Consider the following 20,215-nt stretch of genomic DNA (forward strand, 5'->3'; position numbering starts at 1 on the left):
GTAAAGGGCGGAGAGGGAAGAAAAAAGGAAGAAATTAAGATTACAGCTGCTCATCTTTTACAGTCTCTATAATACACATTGGTGCTCTCCTTAAAGAAGGAGTTTAAACCTGATAACTTACAAAGTCAAATGTATGTTTATGTATTTGGCAGAGATATGGCAATTTAAAATTAGAATCTGATACTGTCTGGTTGTACTGTTAAAGTTTCCCTGGATTTATGGTTCATTACCTGCAACAGTAAAAAACCCACAGTAACCCCAAGTTATTTGGTGAGATTGTTTTAACATGGTTTACCAAAGAAGCTCATAAAACCATTATCAAGAGCAAACATCTCATTGACTCTTTTTTTTCTTTTCCAATCAATCATTTCAAATTAGCTATCGACTGAATTCAAGCTCTACGACTCAACACATTTGGTTGGGATAACTTATCGGAGAGAAAGATGTTCGTAAGGGGAAGTTCTGCTGCATTTCCAGGGGGGAAAGAGTGAATGCTCACTTTGAGGAGGAAGGCTGTGCCACTTTTATAGTCCTGTTTTATAGGCCTCTTCCAGATTCTTGGAGGGACTTCAAAACAACAACATGCCCCCCGTTTCACACCCGTTCCCTCCCCCTCCGTCCCGCCCTCTGCCCTTCTCTCCCTGTCCTGCTCACCAGGTCAAAGGCAGGTCAGGGGTTCAACTGTAAGTTTAAGCCTGTTTTTGTTGCCGCTATGGGGGAAAAAACAGACACCTCCAGCATGGCGGGAGACTCCCACTTCCATTTGACCTCCCGTTCACCTCCTCCAGCTCCTCCTCAACCCGTCGTCAATTCTGCTTGCCACTCGGCCGTGCCCTGCTGTCATTCTCCCGCCCCCAGTTTGTCTTCGCTGACAGGCAGCTGTGCGTGTGTCAGGGCTCAATAAATGGCTACTTAGATAGATTAACTACCAATTTACAAATTAAGGCATTTGACGTTCAAAGTTGAATTTTATGAGTTACGGCTTGAAAGAATGTGCAGAAAAATGCACTTTTTTTACTCGCACGCATCTGATACATTTCTGTAAGTGATGTATGGAGCAGTATTCTTCAGGTTATGTCCCTCGTATTTCCATCACCGAGTTTTACTGTATAGCTCACGGTTAAAACTTGCAACCTACAAATCAAATGTCACTTTTCGAGATGTATTCAGCACATGAGCGGATGCTTTATGAGTTCTTATATAAACTGTGATCTGTCTACACAAACATCGTTTGGCTGCTGTGATATATATGTTGGCTATAATTTGTTTGTGTATTTGCAAAGGCTGATGGTGGTTCTTGTCTTTGCAGGCTGGGCCCATGTAGTTTGTGCCCTTTACATACCTGAGGTTGAGTTTGCGAATGTGTCAACTATGGAGCCTATAGTTCTCCAGTCTGTGCCACATGAGCGCTACAACAAGGTAACATCTACCTATGCTTTTTGACATGTCTCAAAAACATTTGTACAATGCAACTAAGAGGAAGAAAGTATTCTCTCTAACTACATGTGTTTTACTTGAATGTCTGTGCATAGACATGTTATATCTGTGAGGACCAGGGCAGAGAGAGTAAAGCAGCCACTGGAGCCTGTATGACCTGCAACAAACATGGCTGCAGACAGGCCTTCCATGTCACATGGTGAGACCTGTTCCAATTACATTAACCTCCCTAATAAAAAAAGGGGCTTTTGTCTTCAATACTGACTTCAGTTTTGTGTAAAGACTTGTAGATTTGATTTGTTACCAGGTAATAAACCTTGAGATACCATAACATATAAAGTGTTCCAGGGGTTTATCTGCTGAAAAATTATACTTGCTACAGTTTTGCACATAAATGGCAAAAGTTTTTTCTCTTTTCTATTTGTCAATCATCTACATCACTCTCCCACAGTGCCCAGTTTGCAGGGCTGTTATGTGAGGAGCAAGGATCTGATGCAGACAACGTCAAGTACTGTGGATACTGCAAATACCACCACAGCAAATTGGTAAGTGTCTGAATTCTCTCCATATTGCATTTTCATTTCACTAGTCTAAACTACCATTTCACAAATCACCAGACAGAGTTTCATTCTTCTTAAAGGGAAAATGTGTTGTAGCCTTATGCTGTGCCTCCACATTTAAAAACAAATTTGATTTTCATTTGTAAATTGATTTGATTTAAGTTTTAAAATGTTTGAACGTGACTGTGACTGTAAATTTACTTAAGACATATGCATACCCTGAGTCTAATAATCCCATGAACTGGGTATTGATCTCAGTTTTATGTTGTTTAAATTAAACCACTAAGACTGCTGTGTGAACTGAGGGCTTGCAGCAACCTTGGTCATTGTATGCCCATATGCTTGAGAGTTTCTTGAAGGTTGCACATGAAGAACTATGTGTTTTTGTTACACTAACAAAAAGCAGTAATGATTCTGTATATGTCACACACACACACACAAAATACTGTTCGTCCTGTTTACAACTTGGATCTTCTCTGCTGCCACTGACAGATCCTGCCATCCTTACTTCTCATCTTTTTCCGATGTCTCTACATCCTTCAGTCGCTCTCATCCCTGTCCTCCTCAGCAACGCTCTTCACTTTCTTAAAGCCCCTCTACATCTTATTCTCAACCATTCTTTCCTTGTCATTTTTTCCTTCTTTCTTGGTTGTCTCCCTCCTTGAGCCATCTTTCTGTTTCTACAAAGCCGCAGTCCATTTCTTTTTCCTCTATCCTCCTGTGTGTCTCAGAGTCTGTTGACTCTCTTTGTCTCATATGTATTCTGACGATGAAACCAACATTCTTATATCTAAAGAGTGTATATCCAGCTGTGGTCAAGCAGAATTCACTTAGATAAGACAATGCAATGACTGCATTTACAGAGGTTATGTATTTTCAATAGACACATTAGCTGAAGCGACTTCCTGTTTCAGATTTTGTTCCAACTTTCCAATAGTTAACAATCTTTCTTAATGTACATATACGTACAGCGTGCATCAGTTGGGGGAGGGAAGCAAATAAGAAAAACAAGAACTTGACTAAACTATTTGAATTCTGGATCATTGGTAGGATGGAAACAACAGGACATAATTTACAGTGTCAACACACACACACATGCACACAAACAGAGAGATGACATTTTGCAATGTTAACACAGATGGAAAGACTCATGCTGTTGTATTGATCGTGTATGAATGGCTTTGGATGCTGGGGCATAATGTCATTAAGCTGGGATTGTATGGATGACAGGAATGTACAAGGGGGAATCAATGACGAAGAATGCAATGTTATTAGCAGAGTGGGTTTCATAAAATACCAATTGATGGATGTTTACGGCATGTTAGCAACATATGGTATTCGACTGGACTCAGTCAGTAGCCAAATCTAATTTCAAACTTAGATTATCCTTGTTCTGTGTTGTCTACAGTGTAAATTCCATTTGACTCCGATTCATCAAGACGATGTAGACTATTTTCCCCCTATTTCTCAGCAGTGTGAATGCATCTAACTTTGCTGTAGAATGTATGGCAAATTTTTAAGCTTGTCTTTTAATGTGGAATTATATTCTGTCATTTTACACAGAGGTTTTCAATGTTATTTTGTAGCAACTATTAACCATCATCTCTTTACTGTGTCTTTACTTAAAACACAGGTTTATGTTTAAAGAGGTTAAGACATCAGATGGGTGAATGAGGCTGTATCCTATAGTGCATGTGATTGGGTTAAGATGAGATGCTAAAGGAAACACAACTTCTGATGACATATTTGTACTTTTGAATTGAGGCTGGTCAAACCCAAGCCCTGATCTCTTGCCCTGTCCACACGAATGCGGATATTTTGCAATTTCTTCTGCGTGTAGGCCTCTCGTCCACAGGCAAACTCTCTTTGAAGTCACTGAAATGTACACACTTGTGTACATGTAAAATGGAGCGTTGGAGAAACGATGACTTCACAACTTACCTTGTGCATGCCCACTGTTGCTTTGTATATATCAACACTTTGGGCCGTGTATGGACGGGAAAGTATCTGTTCAAAAAATATCCGCACTACTGAAGACAAGGTTGAGGAAATATAGCTGTAATTTGGGTACGTAGTTTTTATCACAATCTGATATTAAGAAGGAGCTAGCTGGCTTCTGTAGAGATCGATAGGCGTGACCTCATGTCCCACAATGCCTCTTCAGATCTGAGTCTTATAATTACTATAGCACAGGAAAGCATGAGTCCTGCAATGATGTTGGTTGCAAAAGGAATGGCCTTTTCCATATTGGAATTATGATGTATTTTTATTTAAACACTGGTACTATACTTTTTCAGTTACTCTGGAAGAATCAAAAAGCTTAATCATATATTCACCATTTTTGGAATCAATGCTCATGATAATGTTATTTGACTGTTTTTTGTATTTTGAGTTAATTTAAGTTCAGTAAGCCCTTTTCAGTTTTAAGTTTTGGTTATTCTTATATATATTTTTTTTTCTGGGGGGGGGTCTAATTTTAGCCTCTTTTCTGTGGGCCTTATCCAGTAACTTGGAGTTCCTCTTTACCTTTTAGCGAAGAAGCAGGGGCATGGGTAGTATGTCTCAAAGCTTAAGTGACTCTTCCTCTGAGTGTATGGATAGACCCCCGGACACGGACCAGAAGGTAAGAGAGTTATCAGATCTTTCCCTCTCTCTGACCCAAGATTGTGACCTTATTTAAGGTCATTTGAGTCAACAAGATAAATGAGGTGTGTTACTTTTTACTATTTATGCTCATACCAAATAGACTCTTATTTTTTTAGGGCTTTGAATTAATCTTATAATATTACACGTTGACAATGAAACCAAATTTCAATCTTGGGCCTTGAACATCATTGGTTTAATAAAAATACATTTTAAATGGATAAATGGCATTGACAGGAAATGCATGCAATATATCTTAATTAAATTAAATTTAAAGGTAACATCTTTGCCGCTCTTGATTGGAGCGCACAGACTTGACAGATGGGAGTACAAAAAGTGACTGCTGAAATTGTATTTCATAAACCCGCCATCAGTTGCATTTATTCTTGTGTGACTGCAGCCACCAGCGATTGCAGCCCCTAATGAATGCTGCATCAGTGTGACTTAATCTGTCACGCGTGTTAGTAGAACATGTAATCACAGGCTGCGTAAAATCAGAATTTATGCATTCTATGTACTAGATTAAAACAAATTCTTCTGTTCACAGTCAGTACTTTTACATTCATGTAAATATTTTTACCGTTACTCAGAATATGACATGATTAAATAAAGGTCTTCCAAAGGCATATTCTTTTTATATATCAGACTTTAGCATTTTTCGATTAAGACCTGATATGCAGATATTATTCAGAGCTTACTTAAATTTTTGACTGAGTGTTGAGTTTTAATTTATATGGAAGAAATAAATTAATTTAATTTGAGAGAGATGCTTTTGTCCAAGTACTGTCAGTCCCACCGCCCTCCCTCTCTTTTGTTCATTCTGCCTGCCCCTCTCACTTACAGACACACACATGCATTTGTCTAGTGGTTTAGAGGCTCAGATGTATACCCACCTAATGTTAGACCCTGCAGTCAAACTACAGCAGGGGCTAAAAGATCCCCCACACTGGCCGCTTAGAAACAGCCTGCAGGAAACAAACACACACACAATAGCTGGTCAGAAATCCTGCTGGAAACTGCACTGGGGAATTCCTGCCAGGTCAGGGCCGATTATTTTCACCCTTACTTCCTGTTCCTTCGTTTCTCTCCGTCTTCCCTCACCTTTCCTCATCCCCCAACCCTCAAGTGTCAGCACCCTCTCGTCTTCCTCCCGAGGCCATTGTATTGAAATGTGAAGAGTTTAAAATGCATTATTTTAAGTTAAAAAACTATGCTGTGCCTCTACTTAATTGATTTAAAACACATTTAAGTTAAATTAATTTAGCAATTATGCACCAGTTTTTTTATTTAGACAGTTTGATACAGAAAACATGCAAATTAAAATACCTGAATTTCAGCCTTAAAAGTCTAATAAATTTTAAATATTGTGTACCAAGTCCTAAATAAATTTAGGTTGGTCGTAATCATACTAACGTTTATTTAATGCTACTTCAGTCACACTATAAAATGATTTGTCTGTTTTGAAAGCATGCCTAGTTTGTAATGGCTCTCTTTACTTTTTAAAAGATTCAAAGCGCGCTGTTATAAAATTACAAACAAGACCTTTGATTTCTTTTGTTATTTTTTTAGTTTGGAATATAGTCTATATAGTTTGGAAATGTTTCTTTTGTTGATGTACATATGAGAGATTTTATTCTTTCACACTTCTTAAAGGGTCTTAAAAGGTCTTAGATTTAACTTGCAGAAACCCTACAGTCATTTATGGGCATTAATTAATATTTTCTGACGTTTAACAAGCAAAATTATCAGGCAATATTTTAGAAAAGTGGTTGATTAATTTATAAAGAAAATACCAGCTTCCTCCATAATTTAGTACATCACGTATTTCAAGAGCTGTTGATAGGCCAGAGAGAATAGTGTTTCTCTCCTGATGACTGAGTTCCCCAGTTCAGAGCCCCACGATAAGACATCGACAAAGACAGAGAGGATTTCAGCACACATTGTTTGGGGGTTTGTTGATAAATAGACGGAGCCCTCAACCTCGGCTACCTCTCATATTTACCCCACACAGTCTCAAAGACCATTCATGACATGTCAAATGATCATGCTGCTAATGGTCAGTGACAGAGAAAAAGAGGGGAGAGGACACGCTGAAAGGCCCTGCGTCTCTGCCTGTATAATCAATTGACCTGATTGATAAGAGTGTGTCAGGGTTACATTGTGTGTGTGTTTTGTTTCCCACGCCCAATGCTGTGGGTCCTTCTCTGTGTGTGTGTGCACGTACACATGTGCGTGCGTGTGAGCTATCCAACCCTCTCAACTCCTCTCTCCATCAACACCTTCCTCTGGAATGTTAATGAAAAACAACAAGGGAATCCCAAAGAATCTACCTCTGTTGTGTGTGTGTGCGCCTGTGTGCGTATGCGCGTGTGTCTCCCTCTGGTATCACTTTTTATTGTTGCAGCAGATGCTGTTAAGGTGAATTTTCTCTTAGTACAATCACACCCTGTGTTTATCTTTGTTTAACTGCTCTCTGTTGCCAGTTAGGAATGTAGTGTCTATTGTAACCAACCAACCAACATAAAATTTAAAATAACTTTGACCATTGCCTAACTAACATTTAAAATGTTTCAGTATCTTAAATTTATAGCATTCTTAATCAATTATCCTTAGTTTGTCAACAATTAATCTGACATAACAAACATTTTAAGCCACCCCTCTGGGTTTAGGAAAGTTGTGATGTTTCTCCTCTTGATTGTTTTTAGACTTAACTATTAATTAATTGAAAGAAAAACAGTATATGGCACTCAGTAGAGCACAAACCTCCCCCTAAGCACAACAATCCTATGTCTGGTTCTCTTCTAGTAAAAATATAAAAGAAAAAGGAAGCGGACTCACAAACACGACTGAAAACAATCAACTGTGAAGGTATTTAGTGATGGGGGTTAAAACCCCTGAACAAAAAGCGACTACTAACTAGAAGGTCAATATTTCAATCTCATGCTGTGCAGACAAACTGTGAGTTCATATATATATATGAAAGATATGTCAAGATGTTTTGGGGGAAACTTCTCTAAAATGATGATCATTTTCAATATTTCCATTTGAGTGATTGCTAAGTAAAAAAGCACCTGTGATACTGACGGTGTAGAATCAGAACATTTAAGAACTTTAGGAATGAACTTTAATAACTTTAAAATAAACAATAGTTTAAGAAGTAATGAAAAGTATATTAACTACTTGCAGCCTGTTTGAGAGCCACACTCAAAGCCCCGCAAATTACACCTGTGAACTGAATTCTGCAACGTTTTCCCCATAACCCCCCAGAGCGTTGGCATCAGCGGAAGCCGGCCAGAAGAGAAGTAACAGCGAGGCTGCTATCTCCAGATTTGTCTGCTGATGTCTGTTAACTGCCACACATGGAGGAAGTCTCGCTAAACCGTCACCAGCCGCCGCGCAATCATAGACCCTCAGGGGAGACAGAGCGGGGGGATGGGCACTGGTGTTTCAGACTTGCCACAACATTAAGCATCACAAGCGCGTTGAATCCCCTGTCGTCTCTCAGGATAGCTGCGTATTTCCAACGCTCCTCTCCCCGAGTGTGTGTCTGTGTGTCTATGGATGTGCACCTGCATGCATGTAAGTGCCTGTGTACGAGTGTGTGTGAGCGTATGTGCACCTGTGTTGCTTGTACGCACATACAGGGAGAGGTGTCAGGGTACAAGGTTTTCATGTGAGGTGTAAATGCGCTGGCACCCAGGCGCCACCTCAGGGGTGCGGTGGATGGTGACACTTGTCTGTGTGTGTGTGTGCGTGTGTGTCTGTGTGTTAGCAAGGTTGTAAATTGCACCGTGATGGTCCAAGAAAGAGGATATGATTGCATGAAACAATGAGACCTTGTGCGCTTCACCACGAGGCACTTAGACACACTCCGCTTTAAACTGCAGCTGAATTCCTCCTGTCTCCCTTTTTGTCTCTCCTCTATCACTCTCTTTGTGTTAGTGGATCTCCAAGCTTTCATCTCAGACCGAGCCTTTGAAATGCAATGCTCCCTCTTTCTCTTGACCAAAAACAAACACACACACACACACTCACAAGCTACCTCTCTCCAATTTCAGTGCTTATATTCTCTGTAATCTTCCCCAAAACAATTAGAAAAATTTGGCTTATTTGGCTCCATATTGCGTTTTTCATAATGGTCCTAATTTGGACATGGTTATATGTATTTCTTCTCTCTGTCTTTATTTCACTCCTCCCTGTATCATGTATTCAGCAGCGTCTACCAACATTTTCTCATACTCTTTCATATTCTCCACGTGCAGAAACACAAGGAGCGAGATAGGCACAAACCAAAACACAAGAAGGCCCCCATGGACATGTCTCCATCCCTCGTCCTTCCAAATATCATGGTCCCAGACAAGGTGAGTGCATTCTTCTACTCCTCAGTCCTTTTGCTTTGGTGATTTGTAGCTGGCCTAGTTAAATGTTACAACAGGAGCGGCTGGTTGACTTTTGTTTCTCCTTTACCTTGAAATACCTTTGTTGCTCTTCTTCTGTGTCCCTCACACATCCCATCCTCCCGTTGACCTTGCTCATATTTTTGGCCCTCACTTTTTTCACATGGCAATGTTTTGATCATTTTCGATCCCTGTTTTGCTCATGGTACCTGTACCCTTTTCCTCTCAACCATAACTTTTTTCCTTCATCACTCATTCTCTTCTCACCTTCCTCTTTCAGACCTTCAACAGCAGCAGCTCAGGGGTAGGCGTCCCCTCCCTGTCAGCCGCGCAGAAGCGGCTCGATGACAGCACTGCTCGTTTCACCAACGCCAACTTTCAGGAAGTGTCTGCCGTGCTCTCCAGCGGCGGCTCCAAAGACGGCCTGGCTGCAGAGACTGGGAAAACGGCGGCTGAGGTGAAGAGTAAGAAGAACAGCGGCGGGAGTCACCCGGTGGGACAGAGAGGCGGCCGCAAGTCTCTCACCTCCTCAGGGAAACCCCTTCCCTCCGCCGTGGTCACCATGGCAACTTCCTCCACATCTGCCTCTGCCTCCACTGGGCCTTTCCACCAAGGTGAATTGATGGTGGCAAATGGTGTCGTATGTTAATTTTCCCACTACGGGGAATTAACCCTGCAGTTAGAAAAATGGAAACACAGTGACAAATCATCTGGTATTATCGCTCTGCTCACCCACTCAAAAACGCAACTGCAGCACAATTTAAATTACAGCGGTGTTATTTAAACCCAAATACGAGTGTGATGCATGTGTTTTTGTGTGTGCGCACACACATCCTCTGTCATTGGCTGCTTTTTGGCCAGACACCAGACTTTCAAGTGTGTGGCCGTGGTAACAGTGTTTCGTCTCAACTGGCCTCTGGCTCCTGTAATGTCTCTGTTCCCAGACAGACACACACAGACAGCATGCACACACGCACAAAGAACATGTGGGGAGGTCAGGACCTGCAAGAAGTCATTGCTTACACCAAGCTTTTTTTGTTTGGTACTATCAGAACCTTGAAGCCCTAGTCAGGAGTTTGTGTGTCTGAGAATCATCCATATGTCTGTTTTCAAGGCAGCTCTGCTTCATGGGAGGACTACATGTTGAGGGAGGTCTGACTGTAGAGCAGATACAGAACAGAGAGCAGATAAAATGCTGATTTGTTATGTTTATCTTGTCCCTGCTGCTCCCATGATGATGGAAAGGAGAGTAGTATGGAAACTTTTCCCTGCTGTAATGACGGTTTCCTTTGTGTTGTTCTTCTCCTTCTTATTTTGTTATCATGTTCATTCTGTTATCTTCACTCCTTTGTCTATGTCTGTCTATTCTTCTCTCCGTCTGTCATTGTCTCCTATTTTCCACCTGTCTTCCTTCCTTCCTTCCTTCCAGGCCTCCTGTTGACCAGTGCCAGCAAGACCCCTTCTGCCCCTTCCTCCTCAGACTTCCTGAGTTTCTCTGACTCATCCTTGCGTTCCGGGGGTGGAACTACCTTCTCCTCGCCACCGTCGTTCAGCAGCTGCCTTGTGAAGCCGAGCTCGGAAAGCGGAACTTCAGAGGGAACTACAACACTTTTTGGTTCTCTTGTGTCAGCTACTACAGCTTCTGCAGGTGACAGAAGTTTATCATTTATAGCTTTATACTGATGTATTTATTATACAGTAATCTTTTTTTTGGATCCATCATATTTATTCTATTTTTATTTCTAATGACTGTATATAAATATTCGTGGTTGAAAACTGCAATTTATAGAAAGCTTCCATTAAAAACTATGGGTGTGAAGTTTTAAAGTTGAATGTTTCTCCTGTCAGGGTTTACAGAAGTATGTCACTCTGCGATATAGTCAATGTAGAAGCCAAAGTTTTTTTCAGCTTTGACCTTAGTGGGGACCAGAAGTATACGAGTAAATCCTTGCTGAATTAAGTTGCAGTTTTATAAAGTGTATTATTTAAAATAGTCATCTACTTTTCAGATAGTGCAGAACCAAAACAATTCGTCCTTAAAATGCAGGAAATTACAGTAGAAAAATACTGCAGACTCTATGATTAACAATTCCACCCTGTTCTCTTATCATTGCAGTGGGTGGGAAGCTGTATGAGAATTCCCACAGTCACACTGCAAGCGAGACGACAAGCCTCAGTGGGTCCGCTGGATATAAACGGCCCCTGCCCTCTGGTCCAGGGCCAGGCATCAGCGGAGCAGTGGCGGGAGGAGGGGAAGATGGGGTGAAGAAGAAAAAGAAGGGCAACTGGCGAAACAGATTTGGACCTTGCTTCACTACGGATGTGAAGCCCTCAGAGCCAGCTCCCTCCCTGACTCTCCCTACCTCCTCCACAGCCAACACCTCCACCTCCTCCCCCTCGCCCTCTTCGTCCGCGACGCTCTCAGGCCGGCCGGGCTTAGTCTCCAGCAGTGGATTAGGAGTGGGAGTCGGAGGAGCAGGAGGAGGAGGTGCGGGAGGAGGTGCAGGAGAGAGGGGGCTGGGGGTCATGGGTGTCGGCGTTGGGATTCAAAAGTCCCCGTCACTCCTCAGGAATGGGAGTCTGCAAAGCAGCAGCGGCTCCACAAGCACTGGGCCAGGTGAGGAAGACACAAAAACGTAACGCGCACCAAACACACAGTAATTCACAAAGATGATCTAAGAGTTCTGGACTCATAGTTGTAACAAAGACAAAAACTCTCGTCTGTCAATGTCACTTACATTTTTATTATCATCACAGTTTTATTGATGCAAAGCAAAAAGCCAGACATGAGGCAAAAGACTGGATTAATTTGAGATTCATCAGCCCGTTTAGACCTGTTAGACAAACAACGTGTGTCCCATTTTGCTCACAAAAGTGTGATCAGTGAGAGGCAAAGGAAAGTGGCTCATGAGTGGCATTGTTGTTGCAGTTTTTTTTCATCACATTCAGATCCTGATTTGTTTTTGATTTTTTTGTGGCGTTTACTTGCAAATGCTGATGAATTAAACAAAGACTTTTGTGGATCGTTGTGTGTATGGAAGCATGAGCATTACCAATCACAAAAGGCAAAGATTTGACACACCTTTGTAATTGGTTCCTTGTGTGCATGTGTCTGTATGTTAGAGTGCGGGCTATGTGTTATTTTCTCACACACGTGTAAGTGGTCTGTATGTGGTTTTTTTTTCTCATCGTGTTCAGTTGCTTGGCAACTGTCTTTATGCTTTGGAGTTCCCCTCTGCTGATGGAAATGGCTCAGCCCACACATCCACTAGCTCCCCTTTCTTCCAGAATTACCACGCTTTTGTTTCTTTCTCCTGCCTCTCGGCTCTTCTCTCTTACCTGCATTCTGCTCATTCCTCGAATTCTCACCTCACCTGTTGATGCTTCGAAGGTGTCTGTGTGTGCGTGCATGCGTATGCGCGCATAGAGACAAGAGCATGCATGAACAATATTTGTAAAATGGTATTCACATTTCTTGTTATCACCCTTTTTTTTTTATTTTGCTGTTACGTAAAAATGTTTTATACTAATTCAACAGATGTTTTTTACTCATTTTTATCTATGTAGCAAAATAAAATAGCAGAGAATTTGAGGATTCACACATCATCAGTAGAACAGACCAACAGGCTGACACAGTGTTTCCCATTTGTTTCCCTACTGTTTCATCAAATTACATTTCATATCGCTGACGCTTTTATCCAAAGTGACTTCCAAAAACTATGAGGGGCAATTCAGGGTTCTTGCCCAAGGACACTTCGGCATGCAGAAGGGAAATCCTTTGTGCCACTGCTCATTGCAGAGCTCTGTGCGGTGCTCTTTGCCCTGCTGGTCTTGCACTCTCAAAACACATTGACCTACCTGTCACATTCTGACTGGTCTTCTGCAACATTGGGAGAAATCCTGTCGCTTCAGTGCCCCAGTGGACCCTCGAAACGTTCATAAAGTTTTTTCCGTCCTTGACAGGCAGGTATTCTGCTCTAGCTGTACACGTTCTCAAAAGTGGCCTGCAGTCACTCTCACAGTGTGCATGAGAGCAAACCATGCGTATGTTGAAAGGATCACAAGACTTTCTGGACGAACCGTAGCTACTTTCTATAGACGGGACTCACCAGTGCTGCTCCGAGAGCGAGAGCCACACATCTCTGTCTGCGACTTCTGTTAAGTGAGCGGCAGCGGAGAAGCAGCAGGTTGTGACACAGGCAGAGGCAGTGCACTCTGTGACAGACAAAAGCAGCTTTCAGACACAAACTGCAGCCCTGAATTTTTCTATACATTACTCATTGAAGCAATGCAGTTGTCTGCATCAGTATAACCAGAAATTAAACAGACTGCCAGCTCTCAAGTACAAAGTCTGTGCAATATCAGCTTGAGCTCATTTGAAACCAGCTGACACTACACATAATGCAAATATAATGTAATGATGTCAGAAATATTGTTAATTAGCGTATTGCAGTACAGTTTCCAACGTCATCCTCAATTTCATACATTTACCACAGGCCTTCCATTTATTTAGTTTCAACATGTTTTTGTTGGAATAACATTCTCGCTCACCTTTGTGTCACTTACTGTTACTCAACCTTTTCTTCGATTTTGGATTAGTCCAAGTTCCAAAGATTAATGTATTTTCCGTCCGTGCTATTTACAAACAAACAAATTATTATATTCCATTTGTCTTTGACCTTCAAAATCTAAATATTGGATAAAACCTCTCAGCACCACATGATGGAATTGGAGCACCCACAGGATACAATGAATCTATAGTCAGTATGTTGTTTTCCCTCAGTAATTTAGTTCAGAAAGTCAGAAAAATGATGCGGTTGCTAAGTAACAATACACTGACTGATCAAAACATTTACTGTTTGCTATGGTATGGATGTCTCAGTCGAGGATACATATTTTTAGATAGACATGGGCATAAATTTCATTGTTTTTGCATGTGCATTCAAGTGCATAAATTTCATTTAGCAATACCCACAGTTTAAAATAATATAATTGTGTATCAAAAGAAACATGCTTTTACAAATATGTATATTTCTCTTAACGGCTACGAGTTACTGATAGTTTATATTATAGTTGTTGCAAGCATGAGTATGCGAGTCCGACCTGTGGGAAGCTGCTGTTTCCTTTCTGAATATAATTTTTTTTTACCGCAGTGGTTATTTTTTTTCATAGTAATTTTCACCACCGTTTTGAGTTTTTGGTGCTGGTGCTTTTCCCTACAGCAGTGGCGGCATTTTCTGACCACAGCTGCTGAAAGAAGATAGGGAAGACGTGTGTGTGTGTGTGTGAGAGTAAGAGAGAGAGAGGGAATCGTGTGTTCTCCTTCCTACTGTAAATATTTAGCTGAGGGTTAATGCAGGGCAGTAATGGGGAGGATCTGGCCCCCCCACCATCCTGTCTGCTGACTCCAGCGTGCTGATGGATAGAGAGTTAACATGATAGATATGTGTTGGGTGGGTGGTGAGGCAGGGGGTTAGATTTTGGCTAGGTTAATGTTTGACTGCACGGGGGTCACTGATGGGACGGACAAGCTGCCAGAGCGTAGTGTGTTTGGTGTGTGGGGGAGGAAAGATGTTCGATGGACATCAATTTATTTGTGTGTGTGTGTGGGTGTGTGGAAGAGGCTATGAAAGAAAGTAATATATCAAGATGTTTACTTTGGTTAAATATTTTTTTGCTTTTAGTTTTAAAATCTTTTTTGAGGTATAGTTTCTTCTTTTCCTGATGAAATTTTAATGCTCAGCAGTAAGTTCCGTTGTTTGAGGGAAAGTTGTGAAAACCAGAGAAAATAATCAGTGATCAGGATTTTATTTTAAAAGCATTTAAAACTTAATCGCTAAAATATTAAACCTACATTTGGAATCTTCCCCACATCTTCTAAATCGTTGAGTTTATAGATTCAACACATTTTTATTGTGCTAGTAAAGTAGATTTTTTGTTAAAAATAAAACTGTTTCGAGGATATTTCTGAAAACAAATATTTTTGAAAATGTATTTTACAATAATTCAATATTAATTAATATTGTGCAACTCACTTTCAGTATATAAAGGGTGAGCACTGTGGCTTAGTGCTCAAAATAATTGTGGTCAATTTTAACAGGGAACAAAAAACACTGAATGCAACAGTAAGATTATTAAGAGATTGAAGCTTTGGGATAACACGCACACGCACACACACACACACACACACACACACACACACACACACACACACACACACACACACACACACATTCATTATGCACCTACAACAAGCAGGCAATTTAAAAGTGACAGTTCTTTCATGTACCTTTCAGAATATGTCTTCTCTCCACTTAATACACAAAGCTGTGGTGATAAAAGCAATATTTTCAATTGAGTAACAGATGTTTAGATGCCTTAATGTTTTCAGTTCTACCTCCTCATTATTGCTGAGATTCAAACCTGCTTGAACAGTGTATTGCAAACCCATATAGTTTTTGGGACACAGACACACTCACACACACACACACACACACACAAACACACAAACACACACACACACTTGATTCACTGCCTTCACTGTAGCGCTGCTCCTTCCACACTTCGCGGGATTTTAAAATACATTTCTGTTTATCTTTGGCTGTAAAAAAAATAGAAGAATAACCAAAGTCCTTCTACAGCAACGATGGAGTTCAGTGTTTTCATCCACATTCCATTTTAACCACGATTGCATGACTGTCCAGAAAAAAGTTATAGGACCCTTGAAAAAAGAAGAATGTACCAAGTTTATAGTCAAAACACAGATTGAGCTGTTAACATTGTGTGATGGCGTCCGCTTGTTTTTTTATTGTATTTAACTTTCCCCGTATTAGACAGCGCAGATTTCCTATTGAGATAATAGCAGCTTGAACTAATCAGGCGGATATTTTTGAAGCTTACACTCGTACTGAGCAGGAAGGGGAAAGGAACAGGGAGGTGGGGCGATGCAGGCAGTTGTGCTACGGGGGCTTCAAGTTATTGATCACACAGGCAGGTTGCAAGTTTCTGTGTGTGTTTGTATTCGTTCTTTGTGTTTTGAGATCCTAGGGGAAGTTTTAATTCCCCTTTTTTTAATTAGTGATTAAATAATAACCAGATTATCTAATTAACCATCTTTAAAATCAGCCTTATTGTTAACATGACTGTTTGAGTTTTCTTTATTTCTGAAAATGTCTTTTGAAAAAAATACCGATCCACTTCAAACCTGAAAATCGCTGGATTTGGAGCTCAACGATTTTCACATAGAAGTGAAAATATTTCAAGTAAATTAGTGATAAAAGTATAATATATGTTTACATATTTAAGGCGGTAAGCCTTTATTTTAATTTGACATCATTAAGCCTGAAAGTAAGGGAGAGAGCAAGGAAAAGGGCAGAGTCAGAACCAAACCTGTGCCGGAGGATGCCATGTATAACAAAAAAAAATGTTGCTCCAACTTTTTTGTGCATGTGTAAATAAAAACATTCATATTTACTTTTGATTTTCAGGAAATAAAGATCAGATATTAAAAATTCAAACTCTCCTTATAAAACATTAAAATACTGCCTTCTGGGATATTTTAATTGACCTTTGAATTAGTTTACCATAATGTGAATGTACAGTAAATTTAACCAGTTATTTAATCTGGTTTTTACCACTGTCTCTGCACTGTCATGTCAGCAGTGGCATGGGCTGATTAAATGTTGGTTTGGCCTCTAATCCAGCTGCTCAAAATCTCGCAGGAGCACATGCCCTCCGAGCCTCGGCAGCGCTGCTTTGGGTATCAATTTTTCTGGTGCATATTACAAATCGTTATAAATAGTATGTCGGTCCATGCAGTGTACATCTCCCTCTCTCTCTCTCTCTCTCCCTCTCTCTATCTCTCTCTCTGTGTGTTGCGCTCCCTCTCTCTCTCTCCACCCCTCCCCTCCTGGCACAAAGATCTCTTGTTCCCCCAGTGAATGTGCGCTGCCCTGAGCCATTCAGGCTTTTGTGGGGCTGAGGGGCCCGTTCTCCCCCCCCCCCCCCCGCCTCCTCCTCTGCTGGGGTCAAAGGGGGGCAGGGGCAGGGCTTATCCCTGGTTAGTGGGCGAGCACAGGGGTGTGTGAGGGTGGGAGGGAGGGTGAGACGGAGAGAGAGACAGTGTGTCAGACAGAGCACAGAGATAAGAGCCGGGAGCGTGTGTGTGTGGAAATAGAGCAGCATGTTTGCATAGGTGGTTTGAAACTAGCGTGTACTGCATAACATTATATTCATATTTTTTAACCTGCTGGATAAAATTACGTGAATTGTCTGAATTCGTTCAAAGAGCACAACTAATTGTATCGGAGGGAGAGAATGTGCAGATTGATTCTCCTCCTCTTTTCTGTCCCAGTTTGTAAAAAGCTTCCTATGAATGAAGTGTGACTGCAGATGTTTTCACTTTGACTCAGTGGCTCAGTGTGTACAAGTCTTTGTTCAGCTTTACAATAATTGTTGAGATTATAACCAGGATTTTACGAATTCGTAAATTAATCATGACATGTGTATATCTATTGTGTTTGTTTATATTTCAAATTATTGTTTAAAATCTCTCACTTTACTGTGAAAAATGTTTATATAACTGGGGTTATGCAAATTGTTAAAAGACAGGTTTTTATTATCCAAGAAAAATGTTTTCATCTTTGATTATATGAGGGATTCATTTGATAGAAATCAGTAACAAATGTTGTCCTGTATTTTACAAACATGACATGTACTCAATATCAAACAACCTCAGAGATCACTCAGATATTTTTTTAACTTGTCATAGTTAGAAAAGCACAGGAGATACTAATAATATTATCAATGAAACAGTTCTTTTGGAAAGTCCTCGCAAGCTGTGATTATTGTATATATAGATATATTTACACCTGTGCTTTTCATTCTGTAATAATGAACCTATAACACTAACGTATTTGAATGTTATCTCTGGTTTCTGTGCAGGTGTTTTCTCTGGTGCTGATGGGTCATCGACGGGGACAGGGGCGGTCACCGTGGGCGTGTCCAGCTCAGAGTTGTCCCAGCAACAGCAGCCCACGCCCTCTCTTCCCCCTCCCTCTCCATTCACGGCCACCGCTCCGCTAACCAGCACAGCCTCCCCACACGTGAGTTTAAACACGACCTGAGTTAAAAACTGTCAAAAACCTCCTCATGCTCATTAAACACACACTCTACCTCCGCTTACCTCTACGTTTCTCACAAACACACACTCCCTTCACTTCGCACCCACTTTGTCCACCAGCTCTCGCATCTTTGCGCTGAAGTGTGGGAACATAAATAAACCAAAGTACACTAATTAAAAGGCTTTCACAGCGTATCTCAGTGCTTTTACTAATCCTTATTAATATATTAATTATGTGTGAAATGTGTGTGTCCTGATCTTGTGTAGATTGTTTTCCCTGAGCTATTCTATTGCTAATTGTTGGGTCTTAGTAGTTGTTTTTTTTACAAAGATATGTCAATTTATGATATACGTTTCATTTAATTCAATAACTGCTGTACCTTAGTGAGCTGGGTCTGTATTAAACAGGTAACTTATGCATTTTTATTGCTAGAAATATACTACAATGCAGGAAGATATAATCAGAAAGAAAACACATATTTACCTTCATTTTATTGTAACAGCAAAAACCACATAGGTTGTAGAATGCTGTAAGACACACTCACTATCATGATTTCCATCAGCACTATTTATGTGGAGAAATGTAAAATAAACCACTCATGACCTTCACATCTAAGGGAAATCCCATATATCTCAGATTTATTTGAAATGTTTGAGTTTGTTTCATAGATTAAATTTAACCATATGTTCTTACCACATCAGACATATTTAAAAGTCAGACGTGGAAGCCAAAGTTCTGTAGGTTTATCCACATCCAAATTAATTATGGTGAATGTTGGACCAAAGACTGGAATTTTATATGCACTTCTTCAAAGTGGAGTGTTTCACTGGTTTGAAAACGCTTGCATTCAAAAGTGAGGACGTTAACTGTAACTTGATCAGTCACCCTCCCTCCCTCCCTCCCTCCCTCCCCTCCTATAATCACTGTCTCTTAAACGAACAAAAAAAAAATCTCCTCTTGAATCACTGACCCCAATGTCTGTCCTTTCAAAACCTCCCCAAAGACCACGCAATGTCCACCGAACTCCCATTTTTCTTCCGTGTCCACTTACCACCCCTCTTTCTTTCTCTCGCACACACTTTTTCTCACCCTCGACCTTCCTCCTCTCTGTCCCCGTCCATTTCTCCTTTTTTTCCTCTCCCTCCGTTGTCCTGTGAAGTAATGACATCTGACAAGCACCACAGTAGGGATGGAGGGATAGATGGAGGGTAGGAGGGGTTGGGGGCTAGTGTTTGTGTGTGTGTGTGTGTGTGGGTGAGGGGAAGGGGGGGCTTGCACTCATGCCTTGAATTCACTGGCCTGGCCTTCATCTTCCCTGTTCCTCTGTATTCAGCTTGTATTATAGAAGACAGGAGGCCCGGGAAAGCACAGGATATCACGCCTGTTTGTAGCATGTATAGAGGAGCTTGTGCTGTAGATGTAGCGATAGAGGGAGGGAAGGAGAAAGACGGAGGTAAGGAGAAAGAGAGAGAAAGAGAGAGAGAGTTAAAGACGCAAAATAAACAGAGCACGAGTGAAAGCTACTCAAGAAGCCAAAGGTTTTTTTTCTCCATTTTGTCGCACCAGATTGTAAAAAAAAAAAAAAAAAAAAGAAGTGGGGAAAAAAGTGTGTTAGTTTGTACAGTGTGATTCACGCCTCTCAGCATCTGGGACACACACACTCTGGATAGAGTCTGCAGAAATTATGCAACAATACAGGGATGCCAACAACAAGCTTCCCTCAGTGTGTGTGTGTGTGTGTGTGTGTGTGTTTGCGCGAGTGTGTGTGTGAGTGACGGAGACCATTTGCTATTTTCAGTCCACTAGCAGACTACTGTTGTTGGCTATCAGCCCAGGACAGAGAAAGGGAGTCCGAGAGAGACTTTGAATGAAAAATGAATGTAAATGAAAAATGAATGTTGATGGGAAAGGGGGCTGGATTATGGCACCGATGGGAAGAGGAGGAGGAAGGAGGAGGGGTGTCTAAAGAGAAATCTGAGATGATTTCAGTGGGAACAAGGGACCAGGTTCCCTCTATGAATTTAACATTTAACAGAGATGAGGATATCCAGGTTGT

At 41.0% G+C, this 20,215-nt stretch overlaps 1 protein-coding gene across 1 annotated transcript in view; it reads left to right on the top strand.

Annotated features, from left to right (window-relative positions):
• Positions 1-20,215, top strand: part of mllt10 (MLLT10 histone lysine methyltransferase DOT1L cofactor) — a 40,138-nt gene that overhangs the window by 8,056 nt on the left and 11,867 nt on the right. Inside the window, 9 exon segments of the mRNA XM_061093816.1 lie at positions 1,310-1,419; positions 1,533-1,636; positions 1,889-1,982; positions 4,531-4,620; positions 8,903-9,001; positions 9,318-9,651; positions 10,467-10,685; positions 11,154-11,654; positions 17,981-18,141. Coding sequence (XP_060949799.1) covers positions 1,310-1,419; positions 1,533-1,636; positions 1,889-1,982; positions 4,531-4,620; positions 8,903-9,001; positions 9,318-9,651; positions 10,467-10,685; positions 11,154-11,654; positions 17,981-18,141 — 1,712 coding nt within the window.

This window comes from Limanda limanda, chromosome 20 (assembly GCF_963576545.1).
Source record: "Limanda limanda chromosome 20, fLimLim1.1, whole genome shotgun sequence".
Taxonomy (NCBI): domain Eukaryota; kingdom Metazoa; phylum Chordata; class Actinopteri; order Pleuronectiformes; family Pleuronectidae; genus Limanda; species Limanda limanda.